This window comes from Hylaeus volcanicus, chromosome 1, assembly GCF_026283585.1.
Source record: "Hylaeus volcanicus isolate JK05 chromosome 1, UHH_iyHylVolc1.0_haploid, whole genome shotgun sequence".
NCBI lineage: Eukaryota > Metazoa > Arthropoda > Insecta > Hymenoptera > Colletidae > Hylaeus > Hylaeus volcanicus.
In genome coordinates this window covers 27365475-27386528 of record NC_071976.1, presented here as the reverse complement: position 1 = coordinate 27386528, position 21054 = coordinate 27365475, and the positions used below count along the sequence as shown (strand labels likewise).

General features: G+C 36.3%; 2 protein-coding genes across 2 annotated transcripts in view; one reads left to right on the top strand and one right to left on the bottom strand.

Annotated features, from left to right (window-relative positions):
* LOC128877974 (cilia- and flagella-associated protein 298) overlaps window positions 1–21054 on the top strand; it is a 100789-nt gene that overhangs the window by 3086 nt on the left and 76649 nt on the right. The window contains exon 5 of the mRNA XM_054125715.1: window positions 384–599. Coding sequence (XP_053981690.1) covers window positions 384–599 — 216 coding nt within the window. The remainder of the gene's footprint in view (window positions 1–383; window positions 600–21054) is intronic.
* On the bottom strand, window positions 4571–20659 carry LOC128877959 (uncharacterized). The gene is made up of 5 exons (XM_054125681.1): window positions 20308–20659; window positions 19282–19492; window positions 15657–16111; window positions 11765–12062; window positions 4571–8905 (listed from the first exon to the last, which is right to left on the bottom strand). Exons 1-5 carry the CDS (start codon window positions 20448–20450, stop codon window positions 8627–8629), a joined length of 1386 nt encoding a protein of 461 aa, XP_053981656.1. The 5' UTR covers window positions 20451–20659; the 3' UTR covers window positions 4571–8626.

Sequence of the window (21054 nt, the reverse complement as noted above, 5' to 3'; positions counted from 1 at the left end):
AATCAAATATTTGAAATTCGTTCATAGAGGCACTGTCACCCGTTTTTCAAATAGTTTTTCTCGTTATTGTGTTCAACGTGGTAAACATCATTGCCGATGTGTTGCTTGAGCCTACAACTCTTGTTTGCTACGTACACGATACGTCGACTTACGTTGATTTATATTAATCATCCAAGAATTGCGAAGTGGCCCATTGGCGCGTTTTGTTCTTGGTTCCAATTGTCGTCGAACTTTAAATTAAAGTATCGTGTGTGGATTTGTTTCGAAAGTTTATTGAGAGAGGTGCAGCTTGATTTCTATGTGAATGAGCTTTATTATTCGCGATTAAATATATCATACATTTTAATGAGACAGAAATTGAATTGGACGGTTTGTGGTTACAGGTAATCGATTTGCAGTTAGCTCAACTTTGGTTCTCAGGGAAAGAGATGTTACCAGGAAAGAAATTGAAGGACTATCTAGGAAGAAATGAGAAAACGAAAATCATCGTCAAACTACAGAAACGAGGAGCTGGAAGACCAGCACGCGAGCCAGTAATGTCGGAGGAACAACGTAAACAACTTATGTTGCACGCTTACAATCGACAGGAGCAGCTTAAGGTAAGTGGGAATTTTCTGCCACCGATAAAGTAGTTACCATCGTGCGATAGAGTGGAATTTTCGAATGTTATCAAAACTTGTACAATATTACGATTGGCATTTCGAAAATGAGTCACTTACTGTATAATACTGAATATCCGTCAGTAGTATTTGCTGTGCAGTTTCTACTTATATATGCTGTCATCTATAGGTCGATGTTTGAACTATACAATCAGTTTCTGTTGCATACAAATAGAACACTGTGATAATTTTAGTTAGTTTTGTGATAGTTTGAATAAAACTGATTTATTATATAAAATTGATGTAATTTAAAAAATAATATCGTAGTGAAATGGAAGATAAATACTAAATAAATAGTATTCCATACGAAAACATAGAATAATTAACAATTGACAAATTGTTAATAACTTTAACGAAATTTCAAATTTAGGAATTTAAACATATATTCTTTCAACGAATAAAATAAAATAAGTGAATCTATTTCATTATGAAAATCCACGAGTGAGGCAAAATGTTTAAAGAAAGTAGAAATTAGAAAGTTTAAATAAAATCACGTAAAGTGGACGCTCACTGAATTTATTCGTGTCAGTTCAATGTACTCATCGAAACAATTCTTTCGTTTCCATTATCGATCAAAGAGGTATAATTGCGTGATTTCCATTTACGTTGCCGGGCGCATTCAACCGTGGCTCATCAATAATACAATTTGTCTCCCGTGGTCGTCCTCGTTGAGTCCCATGAGTTTCATTCCGTTCAAGTTCACAATATTTGAAGGAAACCTAAGGAAAATATACTTAGTGACTATACGATCTTTAAACCATGTACGTCGTGAATTATACGCTATAATATCTAACAAAAATCTTTATGTTGAGACATAAATTAAATATGAATTCATTTCTTATTTTTCGACACTTTATGATAATATATTGCGATTCATACGTATGTCAACATCCAACTTCCTAAAAAATTTTATTATTTCATTTATTCTACACAATTCTATACAAAGCAAATAATATTTTATTGGTTTCTATATAAAACTCAAAAACAAAAACTGTAGTAATAGAGTACCTAACAAATGATTTGTTTTTTTACTGTTTTTGAATTCTATCTTAATTGCTGCATTGCCAGGTCCGCATCATATACATAGTCCAGTTGATGGAAATGATTTATCTTGCATGTATGCGTACCAGTATTTTCTCCGATATCGCGGAAGTGCTTTCAATCGATAACAGATTTTTCAAGTGTAAACGAATATTGATGGGATTGCATGAATTGTACTCGTGAATTTATTTTCCACTAAAAACAGATGGAAATAATATAATAAAACGAAACAGTATTTTCTCTCATTAAGTACTTCCATTACAATTTTGTACAATATTTCTCGGGTAGAATCACTTCTAATATTATTAATGACACTTTATTTATGAAATGCAGAAAATTAGTTGTTAATCCAGTAGTCTCTTCGGTTTCCAAATATAAAGGGAGTTTCGATAGAAAAATATTCAGCCTCGTAATCTCTAAAAGAAGATCCTGTAGATACTCGTTTAATTATATTTGTTGAGAGGAATCTTTCATTGTTATCGTATCCACGTTATTGTAAGAGTAAAATAACGATGAGGAGCACGAGATAATAGGAGATCAAGATTAAAAATTGCCCAAGGAAGCTTCCCTCGTATCTCGATAAAATAAAGAATCCTTGGCGTGGTGGGTAAAAGAATTGCGGTAGGTATGAAGAAGAGAGAGATAGGAGACTGGAAATTATTTCAGGCACGTAGCAGCCACCTTCAAGGAAGATCGAGAGAACAACCCTTCTTTAACTCATTAGCACCATTATTGATTTATATAACTTTTAAAACATGTTCCCAGCAAGATTAAACAACCCTATTACAAAATAAATGTCTTCAGTTACTTGAAATATTTACAGCGATCGTTTCTTTCCTATCGAGAAAGAAAACGGGATGTTAATTCATTTAATTTAATCTTAATAAAATTTTAATTCGAGAGGGGGTCCCAAATGACAATCGCAATTTTTCCCGTAGATTTTATAGACCCATTTAATTTAGACACGATAATATTTAATAGTGCACGTGATGCTTGTAACGAGCAGCAACTTTAACAAATTGCATTCCGTTTCATCGACATGAAAAGAAGCAATTCTTTTTCAAGCGATCGCCACGGCGTAGCTAAGTGTGTAGATTGTATCAAGGTCTGATTACATTAGTGTATCGATCTGATGGTTTCAACCCTTCGGGTAAGGTTAACGGGGTGGATTGCACTTCGTCCAACGTAAGGGTTTTCCTCCCCTTGAAACGTCGCGAGGAACGCGCCTGTCATTTTCACATTTGTCCATAAACAGGAAGCAACGTTTGTGATTGTTGTGTCAATAAAATGTACCGATAAAAATTCTGCTAATCGTCGGTATATCGATTCGACACTCATGAATGAGAACGTGCTCAGGTCTCGACCTACTTTTGACCTAGATTAATGCCGATGGGGCTCGACTTTGTTTCCGCCGCCATCAGAACGATGGGAATGTAATTAACGTTAAATGGAGCCAATTAACGTGGTTCGGTATATGTATATATAAAATATGCTTTATTGTGAACGAGATGAATTTTTTAATAATTTTATTCAATTCGTCATTGTACCTTTGGCAAAAGAAAGAATTTAATAATTAGCATACAATCTTTTTAGTGAAATTTGTGATAAGGTCTAAATACTTGTCATAAATTGATGCTATAATTTGAGCAAAATTTTAAATCATTTTTATCAAAGATTCGATATTTTTTGCAATGGATACTTTATCTGAGCAGATGCTATAAGTTAATTGCACAAGAATTTCCTATTTTATCACTGAATATTACAGTTTGTTTTTTTCAGATAAAGCACGATAAATGTTTCGTGACATGTGCAATGAAATACGTTATCCGAATGAATATCTCGCGCGGAACACATCATAATTTGCGATTGTCCTACTCTATTTTGCGTACCGTAGCTTCTTTAAGTCGCGTCCTCGACATAAAGTACAGAGAGACACGCAAACCACGGTATTATTATTCTCTCTGATACCACGATGTCTATGACTACGCTACGTCTTTGGAAAACTGTTCTATGAATACAATGTACGATTTATTCCGTTATGAAAACCATTAAACAGTACTAATTACACAGACTTGCAATAAACATAAAAGTTTAAACGTAAACTTTCAACGTTAACCCCAATTTTATTGTGTTATTAAATTTTAGTTTCTATTTAAAAAATGGTACATCAAAAGTTGTTTACAGTTCATTCTTTATTTATTCTTTATTTATTCGAAATTTTTCACCTAGATAAGAATTTACAAATCTCTGCTGCATAATAGATATCGATCAGTTGCCAAGTTTCCACTGGATTATAACAAATATTTGATCTGAAATCTCTCGAACGTGCGTGACGCGACTGCATGAGCGGAGAGGGTGGGAAACAATCTTTATTAATATGCATGCTTCGATTTCAGGCGTGGAACGTAATTTTGCAACGTTGGCTTCATTACAATTCGTTAATAAATTCCCACAGAGCCCATATTCGTATTTCTGCAACGTATTATTAATAATATATTTTGAATCACCATATGTTTTATGCAATTATATTCGTAAAAATAAGCATTTAAATGTTTGCAACCGTGAAGAAATGTAATTAATACCGAGCGGTACTAAAATACACGCTCAACACATTCTATTCGCGATTCTAAATGTGGACTGCCGTGCAACATGCAAATTAACCGTTTTATTACCGTTTTCAACGTCTGTGTATATTCGACAAAATTATTCAAATCTCCTGCGTGCATTCGTACGTAAGCGATTCTTAAGTAGGCCATTTTTTCGTGACCTATGTTTGTATTTTCTCTTCTTCTATTTAACGTATGAGACGGTTTAAACATTGAAATCGAAAGTTCTAAGGACATATTTCTCAATGTGGCAAATTTTATCCATTTTTAAATGTTTATCTTTCGAAAAATGTCCTTTCTGTTATAATAATTTGTATAATGTATGAATTAAAAAAGTTAAGGAAGCAAGGGTCACATCTTGTTAAACAATTATTTTATTATAAACGACACACGTAAGTTGCGTTATATCATACATACATATATTGTTATAAATATATTCGGAGGATAAACGAGTACCACATAAATATATGTTTATTCATATAAGTACAGATTTGTTTAACTTGGGTTTTTTATACCACCGACACACTTAACCCTTTCGCTGTTTAAATAGAATACTTTCAAAAATTAGTACCATTTGCTTTGTAATATTTGTAAATTTGCATGATTCTTAATTTGGCCCGTTTAGTAGTGGTTCATATTAACACACTGAAAGTGTTTTAGTATATATGAATTAGAATTACTTTTAATTAAGAGTCTCGTTTCACCGAAGGTTCGGAGTATCTACCATGTTTCGCAGTATTTATCGTAAAGATATTTTTGATTTTTAATATTTTGTAGCGAAAGAGTTACGCTATTCGAAGACACGAGTGATTATATTTTATCGACTTTTAGCATAAACGGAAGAAGGCACATAGAGCATGATGAATTTGAAAATGTATAAACTCTGGTGGTTCGAGGGCATTTTACACGCGTTCAAAAGACACTGGTTTATTTTTGTGTATAATACATCAGCCTATCTATTTTATTTACGAGAAAAAGAGTCAGAACAACAATCTATTTTCTAAAAAAAAAAAAAGTACAATTTGTCATATGCATTGAATAGAAATACCTTTTACGAAAGAAAAGTTACATTTCTAAAAATTTAAAACAAAAATTTCTTCATTAATATGAATTTTATTTTTTTTAAATCCAATTCTTTGAAACATTTTTGAATGTTTAATGCTCTAGAAGATTTCTAAAATGTATACGTTAATCCTTATAAATAACATTTAGAATATAGATTTCAAATTAATGTAAAGTCTGTTAAACATAATTGTTCTGTCTCTCATTTACCTTAAGTAATTCAATATTGTTTTAAACGAACGAGTGATTATGAAAGTTATATAATACAGTTTGGATTCCTGTTCCTGTACGCAATTAAAAAAGTTCCACGCTACATAATTTTTACATCAATCTACGACACTGTATTCGATTATAGCCACTTGCTTTACTTATCGTAGATCAAACACTGAACGATGCAAGGATGTATCGTTATCAGCTGAACAACTCTTCACACTGTACAAAATTAAAAATTCTACTTGTTCTACTCAAAGTCACGATCGAAAAATAAGAAACCTTAATCAGAGATATTAAAAAATGATCTCCTCGTTGAATCGTAAATGACGATTGTAAATTAATAATAAAGTCACAGGTGTATTGTTATCGTTACTTCTGATAAAAAATATATTAATTCTGGACTTTATCCCAGCTAAAATTTAAATCTAGACAGATTTCGAGTTGCGTTACTTTCGCGATATCGTACGTAACATTACACATAGGCAGTTGTAGCGCACGAAACGAAATGTTATCAATATTATTTAATATTCAGCTATTCGTTTATATAATTTATATTTCGCTTCGCAACACCATAAACGTTGGAAACGACAAATGTACGTTCGTTGACGGTCGAAACTCGAGATCATTCGAAACGAATTCGATTTTTCGCCTGTGTATATATATGTTTATAATCATTCACAGTAATGTATATACTAATCTACTTTGTACATCGAAAGCATCGCGGTAACCTTTTGTTCGTGCTTTGAATTTATCGCGCACAAGTAGAGACAATGAATTTTTTAACGACTAGCCGAGTGAATGCGTTTTGATTTCGCGCGAATCCGGTTGCCATTTTTTGTCCCAGTTTCTTGTTCTTGGGGGAAATATATCGATAGACCTAAAAAGTACTGCGCGTGGGATCATCTTTTAGTGGTATGAACTTGCAGCATCGCGAGTCTGTGAAACAGTTTTCCAATCAACTTTATTAGAACTTCGTCTTCTTTGCAGAGGTCGAAATGTGAAGATTCTGCTATAAGTTCTGTTAAAACAGTGCAAACGTAACTTCTATGAAATAAGTTCTCGTGTTACGAGTTCTGATGAGAGCAGGCAAATGAAAGTTGATGGAATTGAAAGTTCCAGGTTGAATAAAATTCATGAGAAATAAATATAAAAGTTCGCGTGTTTTCTCATGATCGATACCGAAGAACTCTCAGTCACTTTTACATTTTCACTTTGCGACTTCTATTTACTCTTTGTTTCTATATTGTGTACAATGTGATGATATATTATTTAATGAAACTATTAGATACAAAGTAGATACAAAGTTCTATTTGTTTCATGAAACTTATATTATGAGTGATGATACCTGTTTAACAAGTATAATTTTTTAAATAATTTCGAAGATAAATACATTTTTCTAAAAAAAAGAAGTATACGTTTCAAATTTCAACAGGAATAAAAAGAATAAAAGACAATCATTTTTCGACCTCTGCTTTGTTAACTTACGTTTCTTTCAAGACTGATTGCTAAAAGTAAGTCGACTTGTAAATGTAAGTTTTCGTCTTAGATTTAAAAATATTCTCCTCTCGAGGCAAAGTGAAAATTATCTTTACAAATAGAGACTCGTAAAAAATAAATCGTGTTATGATCTAAAGATTCTTTTGAGATTAGTTTGGTATAAACATTAAATGTTATTTTGTCAAATTTATTGTACGAAATAGTCAGAAAATGTTCAAGGCATCTGTGATAATGCAAAGTGTACACAGAGTGTATACAAACGTTGAGACAATCACGTAATTACTTTGGCCCCTAATATGGGTAATTTTTAAACGTTTCGTTTTTTGCCGTACTTTCATATTATTTTCATTTGGGAAGACGACCTAAGATCCATTTAAAATTTCATCCTATTCAGCTTATCTCTAACAACTCGACACTTAGCACTTGTTAAAAGTATTTGTGCCTAACCAAACGTTTCTGCTGGTTCCATTTATCATACATAGTGATTTCTGCAACGATTAATGTTCAAAGCAGGGAATTTTACATTCACACACAGTTTTTGTGCGCTCCTCCTGAAAGTGCAGCTTAACGAATGGAATTCAAAAGCTTGAACCTTGTAAGTCTAACGAAAATAAGTAATATTTTGTTTAAGACTGATAAAAAGCATTACGTTTACTGAAAAATCAGTCTTTTTAGAATGTCTCTTTTAATTCATCCCTTGATATTGAACCCTAGGATGACTTTTGAGATCTTGACTTACTCAATCATGTATAGGATATTATTTTGTTCGTTAGTTTGGAATAATAATTAATTATTTTAATTAAGTAGTCGTTCTACTGCATTTTTTATTTTCCTTCGTGTGTATCTATCATGAACCATAATGTGTTACTATTTTGTATAAATTATCTTCTTTTTAAATGCATTTAACTTGAACCTGATAAAGTTAACATTCAAAGGTCTCAAGTCACCCAAGAAGTTGAACTTGACAGTAGTCGTCCTGAGGCGAATATTTGCAATTACTTTCTGCAAAAATTAACATAATATTCCCAGTTAGCTACACCGTAATTTCCAGTTTACTATGTCGTAAAAGTGTGCCAATAAATGGAGCCGACGATCATATCCAAGAAAGCATACAGTTGCCACCGTAGACATAGCAATGCAGCCGAAGCGGTCGCACAGACGGTTCGACTCGTGTCTGAAATGCATTATCTTCCGGGACAGTCGAGCTAAAAAGCACACACGTCCGCACTATTTTCACCAGTACAAAGACGTTCTTTTATAAAACACGATTAATTCCCACCGCGCCGGTCGACGTTTACCCCCGTACACGTAACATTTTACGCGTTCGCCATCGATTCCACAAAGCGTGCCCCCGGTCGCATGAAGCAAACAACGCATGCAAAGTTCGCGGGAACGTTCGCTCGAGCATCGATCAAATCCACTGTAATTTTAATCGCGACGGAATGACGCTCGACGTCCCCGTTAAAACGAGTCCTCAGCCTCGTCGGTGTCGATCAATGGCACCCTCTCGTATCGTAGAGCGGTGCTCGTCCCAGGCGGCTTAAACTGCTAAAGCGCCATACTTTTGATCTCGTTCTCATTCATCTGACCCTGAGATGAGGATGGTGTCGCCTCCACCAATCCTTCGTCCTCGCCTTCGACTTCCTGCTTGTCCACGCAGTATCTGCACCTCATCTTGGCGTCGTCGCCCACTTGCACCGACCGCGTTATGATCACCAGCGTCGTCAGACTGATGACGAACAGCCCCGTGGGCACGATTATGGCGATCAGCAGCTCCGTTCGCGTCTTCTTCAGGTCGAAACGCGCCACCACCATGAACGAGTTGTTCTGGAACAAAACAGGATTCGAACCGTGTGGTCAGAAATAGGGGAAGCGGTGGCGGATGAGTCATCGCCCCGTTGAATCGATGATTTTGTGTATTCCAAGTAGGAGGACTTCGATGAATTTGAAATATTATGTAGCCCATGTAGAATTAGGGAGGGTTTAAGTCATCACTTTAATGGATTCGTGTTTATTTAAAAGATACAGGACGTCGAAGTTTGCGAGTTTTATTTACCTGCCATATTGAGTTCACTTTTTGTGTTTTTTCATTGAGAACATTTTGGCAGTGTGAACATTATTATTTTATTTGGCAACTTTCTGGTTGAAGGTGCGTGGTCAAAAACGTTTCAAGCATTGATTTAACGAGATAAACAAGAAGAGAAACTCGTGAAACTAGGCAAAAAATGATGTCCGAGAGTAATTTGTTTTTAGGTCGGAGTTGAGCTCCAAATCTTACGTTAGATTAAGAGTTACCAGTGGTGACTTTTGGGTATCCCGATGAAAAATGAACTTTCCTGTCTCCCCGGCATCGGTCTTTCCAATATTTTTATACCTCTTCTGGCTGCAAAGGATTACCTCTACATTTTTCTGACTTATAGGGGTTGTTTGTCGTCTACTCGGAAGTATCGTACTTCGTCAATGTCATGTACCTCATCGTTGATACCACGCGCGATGAAAAAGGTTAGGGAGTTGATAAAAAATGTATTCCGTGTAACGTTTCCAATATGGATTCAATTGGAAATGAAATTTAGCGTACCACGGGCTTCTTGTTCCCCCAAAGGGAATCAACGAACATGGTTTCAATTTCGTAAGGCTTAGGGAAATATCCCTGAGGGCAGGAATGTGCCAAATAACATAGAATAACATCCGTGACATAAGCAAGTTTTAAAAGTGAAAATATCATTCTCGTCGGATGGAACATGCGAAAAAACTTAAATGCAAGATAAAGCAACAACCTGACGGGCTGTATTTTTTAGCAGTTGTCCGGAATTCCATTCTGAGAAGAGATAAATATTTTTTAAACAATGTTATTTGGTCCAAATACGGTATGTCTAAGTTTTTAAAAATGACATGACCCTTATCGATTAGCAATGTAACACTTTTAATGTAACTTTTGAATTTATGTATTTAGTTTTAACGTTTCAATTATAGTATCCTATAATCCTATATCCTATAATTATAGTATCCTATGGTATCCTTGATACTAATATTTACTTGCCTGGAACCGCAAGTTAACTACCAGCATGCAATTACTACACCAGGATTATATTTCTGGCCAGTACAGCAATAAATAGAACAAATGTTTAAGGGTATCTAACGATGATCATAACAATCTATTCTATCAGGGGTTTTCGGGGTCGCTGATTCCAAATCTGTACTCAGAATTTAGAAATTCAAAATGGCTGATACAACATAACGACACAAAATGCGAACAATGACTCATTTCAGATGAAATTGGTATACAAGGGGTTTTTGAGGTCGCTGATTCCAAATCTGAACTCAAAATTTAGATATTCAAAATGGCGGATCCAATATGGCGGACCAAAATGAGAAAATTGATTCGATTTGGATGAAACTTAATATACAGGGGTTATTAAATATACCTGTAGCTATTTCTATACTATATTCGATTAGTGTTAGATTTACAGAATGTTAGCGTACTATTTCAATTTGTTCCGCTCTATTTATCTCATGCTACATTAGTCACATGCCACCTTAAATCGTTCTCGCGACAAGGTCGTTCGGGAAACACGAAGAGCGGTAAATGAAATATTCGTTTGACGTCCAATTTCACGGCACCCGTTGGAAATTCTATGAAAAGCAATTCTTAGACTTCACGAATTTTTCTTTTTAAAACAACTATACGAATTTAGAATAAAATATGTAAGAAATAAAATTGAAAGGATTACAGCAATACAAGATTGTTTGTTTTGTTGTATCCACTTTAATTTCCATTATTTAAAAATTATCTAGCAACAGAAGCAGCTCATTATTATTCTATTCAATTCCATGTAAAGAATAATTCAAAACTATGTTGTTATTTCTCTAAAACAGAAGAAAAATACCTATTGTTAGAGGCTCCAGTGATTCACTGGTGCAAGATAATTTCATTGGAGATCCAATTAATGGAAACGAACAATGCGCGCGCCAGACCTTCCAGAGGTAGAAACACATTGTTGGTACCGAACAAGATGTAATTCTCTCAAATTACTCATTAAACCATTCCCTGGAAAAAAGAGGTAGCAATTTCGCACCGCTTTTATCTATATGCTCGTCGAAACGTTCGAAAGCGCATCGCTCGTTTCCATTGTTATCGCAACACGAAGCGCAGAGTAATTGTGCTGTGGATCTGTAATTTGAAAGGAAGTCTCCAATGACACGTCAGTCGCTGCTTCCAATGCTTTAAAAATGATATTTCCCGTCCAGCGGAGTTTTACTATGGAAGGATTTAAATAAACGTAATTGGTCGCAAGTTTCTACTGCTGTACCATGAAATAAAATGTCGTTATGCGAGTTGGCTAATTGAGTTTAATAGTTAACCAAACGCAGGGGAAAACGCGGTGTGTAATTTTCTTAATGAAATTATTTCGTCGTGATTGCGACGTTATTTTAGTTCCTATCTCGATGTTTCATTGCGAAATATCATTATTAATCGAGAGTGTAAAAAGGACTCACTTTGTAAAAAGGACAAATTTTACACGAACGAAAAATGCTACATTCTGTCTTCTCCAGCAATAACTCAGAATCACGCAAGAGAGGATTCCGTAGTTCGGTCTCGGAACATTGAACTGACAAAAACGTTACACAAACAGGTCGATACATCAGAACGAATGGACGACGATGTCGTTATGGAAAATAACGTACCTTGTTGTAGTAGCAGGGGTATCGACTCTGGGCCGTCTGATTCACGCCATCCCGTCCGTGAGTGGCAAGAAACTCTTTACATTCCCCTTTAAGTGTGTTGACACAACCTTCCAGGTTTATGTAAAGACGCGAATTATTGTAGATCGTGAGCGATCGCTGGGCTGGCACGTAGGCGTTGGTTGGATCCAGAGGATTCTGCAAGCTCTTCTCATATATAGTCAGAAAGCTCGTAAAGTTGATGTACGGCTGGGGCACCGGGATTTCCTTTAACAAGGTACCGTTGACGCAATCCTCCGTCCTGCGAAACAGATGTCGGAATAGGATTTATCCCTTGGAATATCGTTGCGAATACAAACAAATTTATGCTGTTTGAAAATTCCATTTACCATTTCAAAGTAAACAATTTCAAGTAATAAATTTCAAGTAATAAATTTCAGGATAATCGATATCGAAGAAGAATATTTTCACTACGTCTCGAATGTGTATCACAGATGCATGTACGTATAGAGAATAGTAATTTTGTTATTATTAATCTTCCCTATTTTCTTTCCAAAGGTGAAGAAAGTGGGAATTTAATGTTAATGTTTTTTGGAAGCACAAAATCTATAAAATATAATTACTAATACATTTCATTTATCATTCTGTTTGCCAATATTCGACTTGTCTGGTCTGTTTTATTCTACTACGTGGTCAGACCAGAAACTGGGACCGCACGTGTGCAGGCGCAGTGACAATATCCAGCTTGTCTGAATAAGTATGCCTTGTTCTACTGCCTGATCTAGTAGAGTAGAATCGTAACTGTGCAAGTGCAGTAATAATCACTTTAATTTGTAGAATGAACGTTTGCAAACTTTCTCAGTAAGGTTAATGTCTCCATTAGCGAATTCATTTCTTCGTTGACTATTTCTTTCCATTTTCTCTCACGAGTGACAGATAAATTGGATTTAGGATTAATTTGTAGAACACAGCCTTATTCACTGAACCTCGTTCTTTCACCCTATTTCGATAGAATGTAATTCATCTACTTTCATTTTGTTTTTAATTAGTACCAAAAATGTCTTCAATTAGACATAAAGAGTACGAATACTTATGGGACTGACTGTATGTATCTGTTATACTTATTTCTAAACGATTACATTTTCCTGTCCACTAATTATTTTTCTGAGATCCGTCTCTTAGAAAGCCACCTTATTATTGAACAAAACTCCCTTAGTTTCATGAAACTTTGTTGATCAAACTCAAAACGTAATCGTATCTCCTCGTTCGTACATGGTCGATACTTTATTTTCTGCTTGCGCTCCTCCAAAGTTACATTTTCGTTTCCCAAGCAAGTGGCAACCGACGACAAACAAGATCCCTGATAAACTTAGTATTTCTCCCAACTGTTTCGTCTCGTAAACACATCCCAAGCGAAACGATCCTTCTGTTCTTGCAAAAACACTCATACACCGTTTCGGGAACGAGCTTTTCTTATTGGTTCGCGAAAGAACTCCTTAGTCCAACGAAACGTTCGCGAAAGTGAAACAGCGTGACGAACGACCCGAATAAAAGGAACACAAGGGTTACACACGAGTCAGAAAAATGTGGCCTTCGACTGGCGAATCGGGCAAAGCCGCAAGATCAATGGTTGCCATGGAAATACCCTTATCGGCGTGTCTTCTAGCCTCTAAGAACGAGAATATGCGGAAACGTTACGTGTCCCTCATAGGGAGTAATTGACACTACCACGTGTAGGGGTGCAATTAGAAAGGAACTCATATCGCATGGTGGAATTTCATTTTCAGAAACGACATCAACGTTGTCATTATTGTTTGTGTTTTACCATATTCGAGGCTGGGTTAATAATCACATAGCGAGTCCTCGAGTGTATACAGTAACGTATACTTATTTTTAATTCCATACATTGTTCGCTTGCTTTTTTCTATTCAGTATTTTATTCAAAACTTGTTAATATTTTATTGTACGGATATTTACTTGGAATCACACTCATTCGATATAAATTCAATTAGGTACTTTCAGTATTCGTTAAAGAACAATAACTTTCTAGAAAATTGTATACTCTCTGACTTTATTTTTGACGATCTGTAGCATTCAATTTATATAACAAAAATGTTGTGATCCATCTTTGAAAATTCAAACAAATTCAGCCTTTTCATATAGAAAAATAAGGAAAAATAAAAGTCAAGCTTGAGCATGCATTAAGGATTCTGGCTTCTCAGTTTTCTTGAGCGAACCTACAAATGTATAAACAAACTCTAAAATTCGTTTTTATATGGTCGTATAATAATTTTAAATTAAAAGACAAACTAATATTTTCTCTAGAAGTTCATTGAAATTTCCACGCCAAGCCCCCATTGATGGAAATTTGTGCGTGAACTCGAGATTCCAGGCGAACGGTGTTCCAGGAATATGATTATGACGTGCTTCTTCGTTTTCGGATATTGCACGCTTGAAGATTTCGAGAAGATTCCGCGTTAGTTTCACAGATAACGGGATCGGGAGTCAATTTCGAGAACGGCGAATGGCTTTTACGCGAGGTTACGCAATCGATGTCGAGATTCTTGGTGGCTTCTGGCGAATCCATTGTGTACCATCGCTTCTTACTCCCGGAGTACGAGTTTTTGCGAAAACTACGGATCGTTGGGATTGAAAGGAGGAAAATACGAGGGTGGAACGGAGGGAGACGGCCACTTTAGCTCCGAAGATGTTGACCCCAGACGCGACCGAGTGCGACGAACTCTTGGCCGCGTCTCCTCTCGGGATCACCTTGCTCGCACTGGGCTGACACTGAACCTATTCGGCTCGATAATATAGATAATCGCGGAGCTGTTTGATCCCTGATATCTTAATTACACGGCCAGACATTGAGTATACTCGAACGTACGACTCCCTCTCGGAGGATTTGCGATCTCAGCTGTCGTAGTGGATTGATGTCGTTGGTGGATATCGACTAAACCATCAGACTGGCACTGTGCAATAGCTTAGCGTGCAATTGTCTTAACTCGAGCTCTGGGTTCATCGTGGTGATTTTACGGCTGTGTTGTAGTCGACTCGTTTAAAATTACGAGCTTAGGAAACCTTACTTATTAATAAATAGTGTTGGGGACACGATAGTGCTTCTGAAATTTTATTATGAGAGGAAATAATTGTTTTTCTAATAAACAATGATTCTACAGCTTTAATTTGTTCATTTAATGTTGTTACTCTTTTTAATAACGAACCGTCAGTGACTTTGATATATTCATATATTTAATTTTAAATTCATTTGTATTTTTAGGAATGTGGAACTCACGAACCTAACAGGCTCTGAACTTGCATCTCGATACTGCAATTAATTAACGATTGTCTGTTTAATAAATAGTAAAGTCATTCCATCGAATTGATAGACATTCAGCCTACCCGAACGTACAGCTCCCATCTAGCGGATTTGCATTCGTGATCTCGTTTGCAACGAAGGATTGATGTCGTTAGCTGACGTCGTCTGACCATCAGTACGGCATTATGCAACAGTTTAGTTCACCGTTAATTGAACTCAGGCTTTATCTGCATTCAAATTGTTCCCTAATTGTATCGAAGTTTACTTACTTCAAATTACTTTCAATCTTCAGGAGTGGTTTTTGCTATAAAGAGATTATCTAGAAATGAATTTCACTGGTCTTCAAAAGTGAAGTCAGATTGTTCTCTGATTACATAGATTACTAAAGCCTTGAATCGCAAAATAAAGGACATTCTAATGTATATCGAAACGAAGAAATATCCTGGAAGAGAAAGCGCCTGAATGACGTATTTAACTACTACAAGAAAAAAAAAAAAATAATTACACCGACAGATTTTTAATGAAAATGAAAATAGAATTAAGATTAGAAATATGTACGAAAGAAAAATGTCTTACCTCACGATTTTTTTGTCCTTGGTGACAGCGATACAGCTGGCGACGATGCTTCCATTTCGGTCGTCCCAAATTTTCAGAGGCGTGGCCAGCCTTGTGCCAGGTAAATTCCCATGTGCCGTATTCAGGGCTAGGCCGCGAGTACATTTCGCAGTGATGATGTTGTCGTCTTGCATGAGAAACACGTTCACGTCGGACGTGCTGATCTTCGGGCAATAGCGATCGCATCTGAACGCGGACTTGATCTTCGTGCATCTGGAGCTCTGGCAGCTGAAGTATCCGTTCAGCTTAACGTTGTCTTTCTCGCTGTCGACGACAATGCCGTCTGCCTTGTGATGGCACAGCATCAGCTCACTTATGTTGGCACAGTGGCCGAGATTGCAGTCGAATACTCCAGAAAGTACGCTGCACTCGCTGCCGTTGTTGCAGTTGTATTTTTTCAAGGAAGCTATGTTCACCTGACAAGAGAGATTGGTCGATTTTGAACGATCAGAAAACTAAAGGTCAAATGAATAAAATTGATAGTCGATGTTATTAGAAATGGGAATAAATTTTATCCTTATAAGTAGAGAACGTCAAGCGTAAGTCAGTCATAACTAGTTTTATTTTAATTCGTTGTCAAAATTAATAAACTTAGAAGTAGAATAGAAGTAGAACATATACGAGTTTTTAAAAATGTATTCAATATTACTCAAGCCATCCTAAAAATTTGGGAGATTCAAGTATGTAGATATTAACCCCAGTGGTTTTGCACTCACGCAACTCGTTTCTTTCATTTTTGGGGCACTCCCCAGAGTGTAATCTATATTCTGCCATCTGACACGCTTACCCTTTCCTCGGATCGAAATTCAACGTGATTGATGGTTATTTCTAGATTGGTTTCATTGCTACCTGCCACTTACCCATCATCGTGATAAGCAATTATGCATCGTATGAGACAGTTCCAGCTATATGGAACACTTCCTTGAAATATATCAATATTCTCAAACTTTCATATTCAAGTACGTCCATGGCCATAAAGATTCCGATTTTAAGGCCATTTTAAGCATTCTGCATATTCGATTTTCAATCACTATGCGTAGCACTATGTTGATCGATAAAAGGTGCGGCGGATGAGTAGGACAGGAGCCATTAGAACTAGATCGTGAACGTTACGTAGCAGGTAACGAGGTTATCGCATCAAAGTAACAGGCGGCAGAGTATATTCATTACATTAGCAAAACTCGCTGATATCGCTAACACGCGCAGCGAACTCGATTTTTGCTCGAAAAATTGTTGTTCGCCCCGTGTACAACGCATCTAACGCATAACAAATTTATGTAAAATAAGGCAGATTAACCTTGTTTCCCGGTTGCGTTACCCTGTCGAAACGATTTCCTTTTTTTCGCCCTTTCCACACGTCTGCTCGACCTTTCCAGAAAGCACTTTGCGCGGAAGGTACTCGATCCACACGCAATATGGTCTTTTTATCGACTCTCTTGCGCTCGACTACATTAATCGGAGTACCGTTTACAAAGTGCCAGTGTGACGGTTAAAACGGCTACTGTGCGATCATTTTTTCTTTCGATCTTCCCCCGCGTAACTGAATTTTCCACGGTTAACGTCGTTAGCTCTGGAAATTTACCCTTGTCAAAGAGTTTCATTAAAATTTACCTGAATCTGCGGCAAAACTTTAATACTATACCATTGAATATTATTAAATGTTACTATATACACATTCGATACTTATTTTGGTAACAACAAATAGTATTGTAATAATTTACAGGCTATATTAACCCTTCGAGTGCCAAGAAGCGATATATCGTTGGTCGAAGCTGTAAATTCTATAACTACTTAAAAAATCAATTTTGCTTTACGGAAATGTTTACGTATAACAACAACGAGTAAAGAACAAATAACTGAAAAGAGTCATTTTAACAGACAATAAATTATTTTCATTTACAAATAAAATGCAAGTTCGAGTTTTTGTGAAAGTATTTCCTTTATACTAATATATTTATTGTTAAACCTATAACGTTTTATTTTTACACACAGCCAATTAAAAAGGGAGTCAGCTGCTATTTATCCGAACGGATAATCAACTCGAAGCAGTATAAAACACGAGAAGTAGAGTTTTAGTACGACTGTTGACGCAGCCCCTGAATTATTTCCAATGGAAGATGAGATACGCCCGACTGGAGCAAACAATAAGATTCAAGTGGTTGCCCCAGGAAGATCGACATTGCATGTGACACGGGGAAATAAAATTCTGAGAGTCGAAGCTTTCACGACCGCGGTGTCTGCATGGGCATCTTGTAATTGCTGTTGTTTTAGTCCTTGTCGCGAGTAATTTGATATGGATCGATTTTAATTTGTTCTAATTCGTTGTCAATTCTCTATTCAATTTTATATTCCCTCTTAATGACGAAACGTTTTTGTTATCAGTCGAATGCAGTTCTTCCGATCGAGTAATGCTTGCTTTCACTATTTCTATGATTCATGTATATGGAAAACGTTTTCTGTAGTATTGAATCGCATTGTAGCATCGCAGTAATTCGATGGAGTCTCAGAATTGAAAAAGATAACTGAATTGATAGACGGTAAATTGCATCGCTTTCGTTACCTATAGACACAAGCGTAAGTGAAAGATTCAGGGTATAGGATACAGCACTAGCGTCGCGGAGTGCACCCTTAGAAGTTATCAAACACGATTTTCCGAGAAAAGAAACTCATAGTGGAAAAATCCATTTTACAATTTCAACTTGCTCCTGCACAAAGCCTTTCTATGTCGCTACAAATTAAGCTTCACCTGGTACAGTTCGAATCCCGTGCTCGTTAGCTACAATTCACTTTGTTTATGGTAGTGTTATAATATAAGACAAACAGAGTAGATACTAAATTATTATTCAAACCGATAATCATGAATGCATAAATATCCCCAGGCAAATTATAACTTTGATATGAAATGCAAATTCAAATTGATATTTATGTTTTCCCATTCCATTCCAAACTAAGATTCAAGATTTGTTATTTCACGATAAGGTCAGATGTTCTTCCGATCAACAAATGCGAAAGGCGTTGATATCAAGGGAGATAATGGAAAATTGTTGTTTCCTGTGAGATTTATCGTGCTTGTAATTTAACAAGTGTCGGATGATCCGCGAACCTCATTTTCTTGCACGTTTCAACGAAAAGCACAGTTTTCAAGTTATTACGATCAATTTATTTCGCAATGCATCTCGGACTGGAGAAAATAGAGCACGGTTTCTGGGTACCTATTTGCGTGCCTAGGGCGTTACAATCGGAGAAAGGTTCACTACCATGAGAAAGAAACAGATGTATGCAGTTGGTATGAAAGATTCGAGAATCTCTCAATGCTACATTCTTCTAACATTTTAGCCCTTTGGGAACGATGAACTCGTGCACCTGCTCGACGATAGTAATCGATATGAACTTACATCAATATTTGATAAATAATGTTAGCTTGTACTCCCAGAATGAGCATGTAAATATATAATATAGAAATATGTTGTTCTTAAATAGTAGTGAAATAGAAATATAATTACTTGAATCGACGGACATGTGACATTAAAGTTAAAAGCATGGGAAACTCGGTGAAGAGGAATTAAACGTTGACGTTAGAGCATACCTGTGGACAGGCTATACTGTTGAATTTCGTACAGTTCTCGAAAACGATGTCTGTTCCATTCCTCCTCACGGTTGCGTGTATCTGAGGGCAAAATCCGGTGGTCCTTGTTAAGCACCACTCCCCGCAACTCGCCCAGCCGCAATTATTAGCTAAGGTGGTGTTAATGGTTTGGCACATGACTGGATCCGGATCGATCCCAGCGTGAAAGGCTCTGCAATTAATTGCGTCGACTTCATTAATATTTCTCCCCGAGGCACTTCGGTTATCGCGTGACAGAACACAATATTTCAAACACTCGGTGGAACGAATTTTTCGATGCGTTTTTAATGTGCCTCGACCCTTGCCGTTCGTGAAATTATTTTAAAATAGTATTTTTTAACATTGGGCACGTGGAAAAAGGAGAATCACGTTTACGCATGGATTTGTAACTTATGATTAACACATTCGCAACCGGCGAATATTTTACGTTTATAATACCGAGTACTAACAAAAATAATAAAATTCTGAAGCCAGACATCGTTAATTTCTATCCTTAGGGCGAAGACAAAAATTATAAAATATGTTTTGAAATATCATTGTTGTAAATATGTAGTTCATAAAATAAAAAAGATTTTCATAATTTTTTCATAACCAGGAATAGAATTTGGAGTGGAATTCGCGTCAGTGGTCACGAATGTGTTAATTTTTAATTTTAATGAAGAACATCCAACGAATTGCTATGACAATCTCAAGTTAATAAACAAAAATCTTAAAAAATGTATCGAAATCTTGACAAAAATCTTCTTGAATTTTAGAGTTGACGACTGCGTGTACCCCTTTAAGGATTTATACCAGAAACCCTAAACTTTAAGTAGCCACACAATAAAACGGGATTTTTTCGCTCGACGGACGAGGAAATCCCCTCAAGTTAGTTAAAGTCACGGTCAGACATCGGGTTATAGATCTCCTAGAAAATTAAGGCCGATCGAGTCGTAACTTCATTACGATCGGCCTTGGTCAATTAATCGATGCAGCCTTGTCGTTTACCTGTGGGACGGCATGTAGATTGCCACGCTCAGATAAACAAGCGCTACGCAGCTGATGACAATTGTAAACTGACAGAAGCAGATACTGCCGCATATCCTGCGATCCTGTTCCGGTATCAGACGGCGTTTGTGCTTCCGGCCCATCGCGAGTATCCGATCGAATCACTTGTTGCCCTTCTTTTCCCGTGAAGCGTACTTCAGCGGTAATCTTAAAACTGATTAATCCAAGTGGTTCTTCGCGAGGCGTGAATTCACTTCAAACGCTGCGCCATTTCGAACCACTCGACCCGAATTGTTTTCACAAAGAAGAAATTCCAGTTATCATCGATTCCTCTTATTTGGAGTTCGTAACAGCACACTGTATACGGTGCAAGTGTTTATTTCACGTGCAAGGTAGAAGTCGATTCTTTCTGTAAATAAAATTGTGCAGTTTTCAATTTTGGGTGATAAACAGATCATTGTTAGAAATTAATAATTTATATATATATATATTTATTTATTTATTTATTGTTGCATCAGCTTGTAAGCCATTAGCGACCACTGTGAGTTACATGTTCATTTATATATGTGAAACATAATATCAGTATCATTTTTGTATACATCTTTTTGATGTATCATATTGGAAAGCAAATCTAACGTCCCTTATAATAAACATGATTATTTACAGATCTGAAAAGTTTGTATCGTGCAGTAGCGCGTGATGTGAATTTACCAACTCGTTTGATTCTGCCAAAGGAATAATACAAGA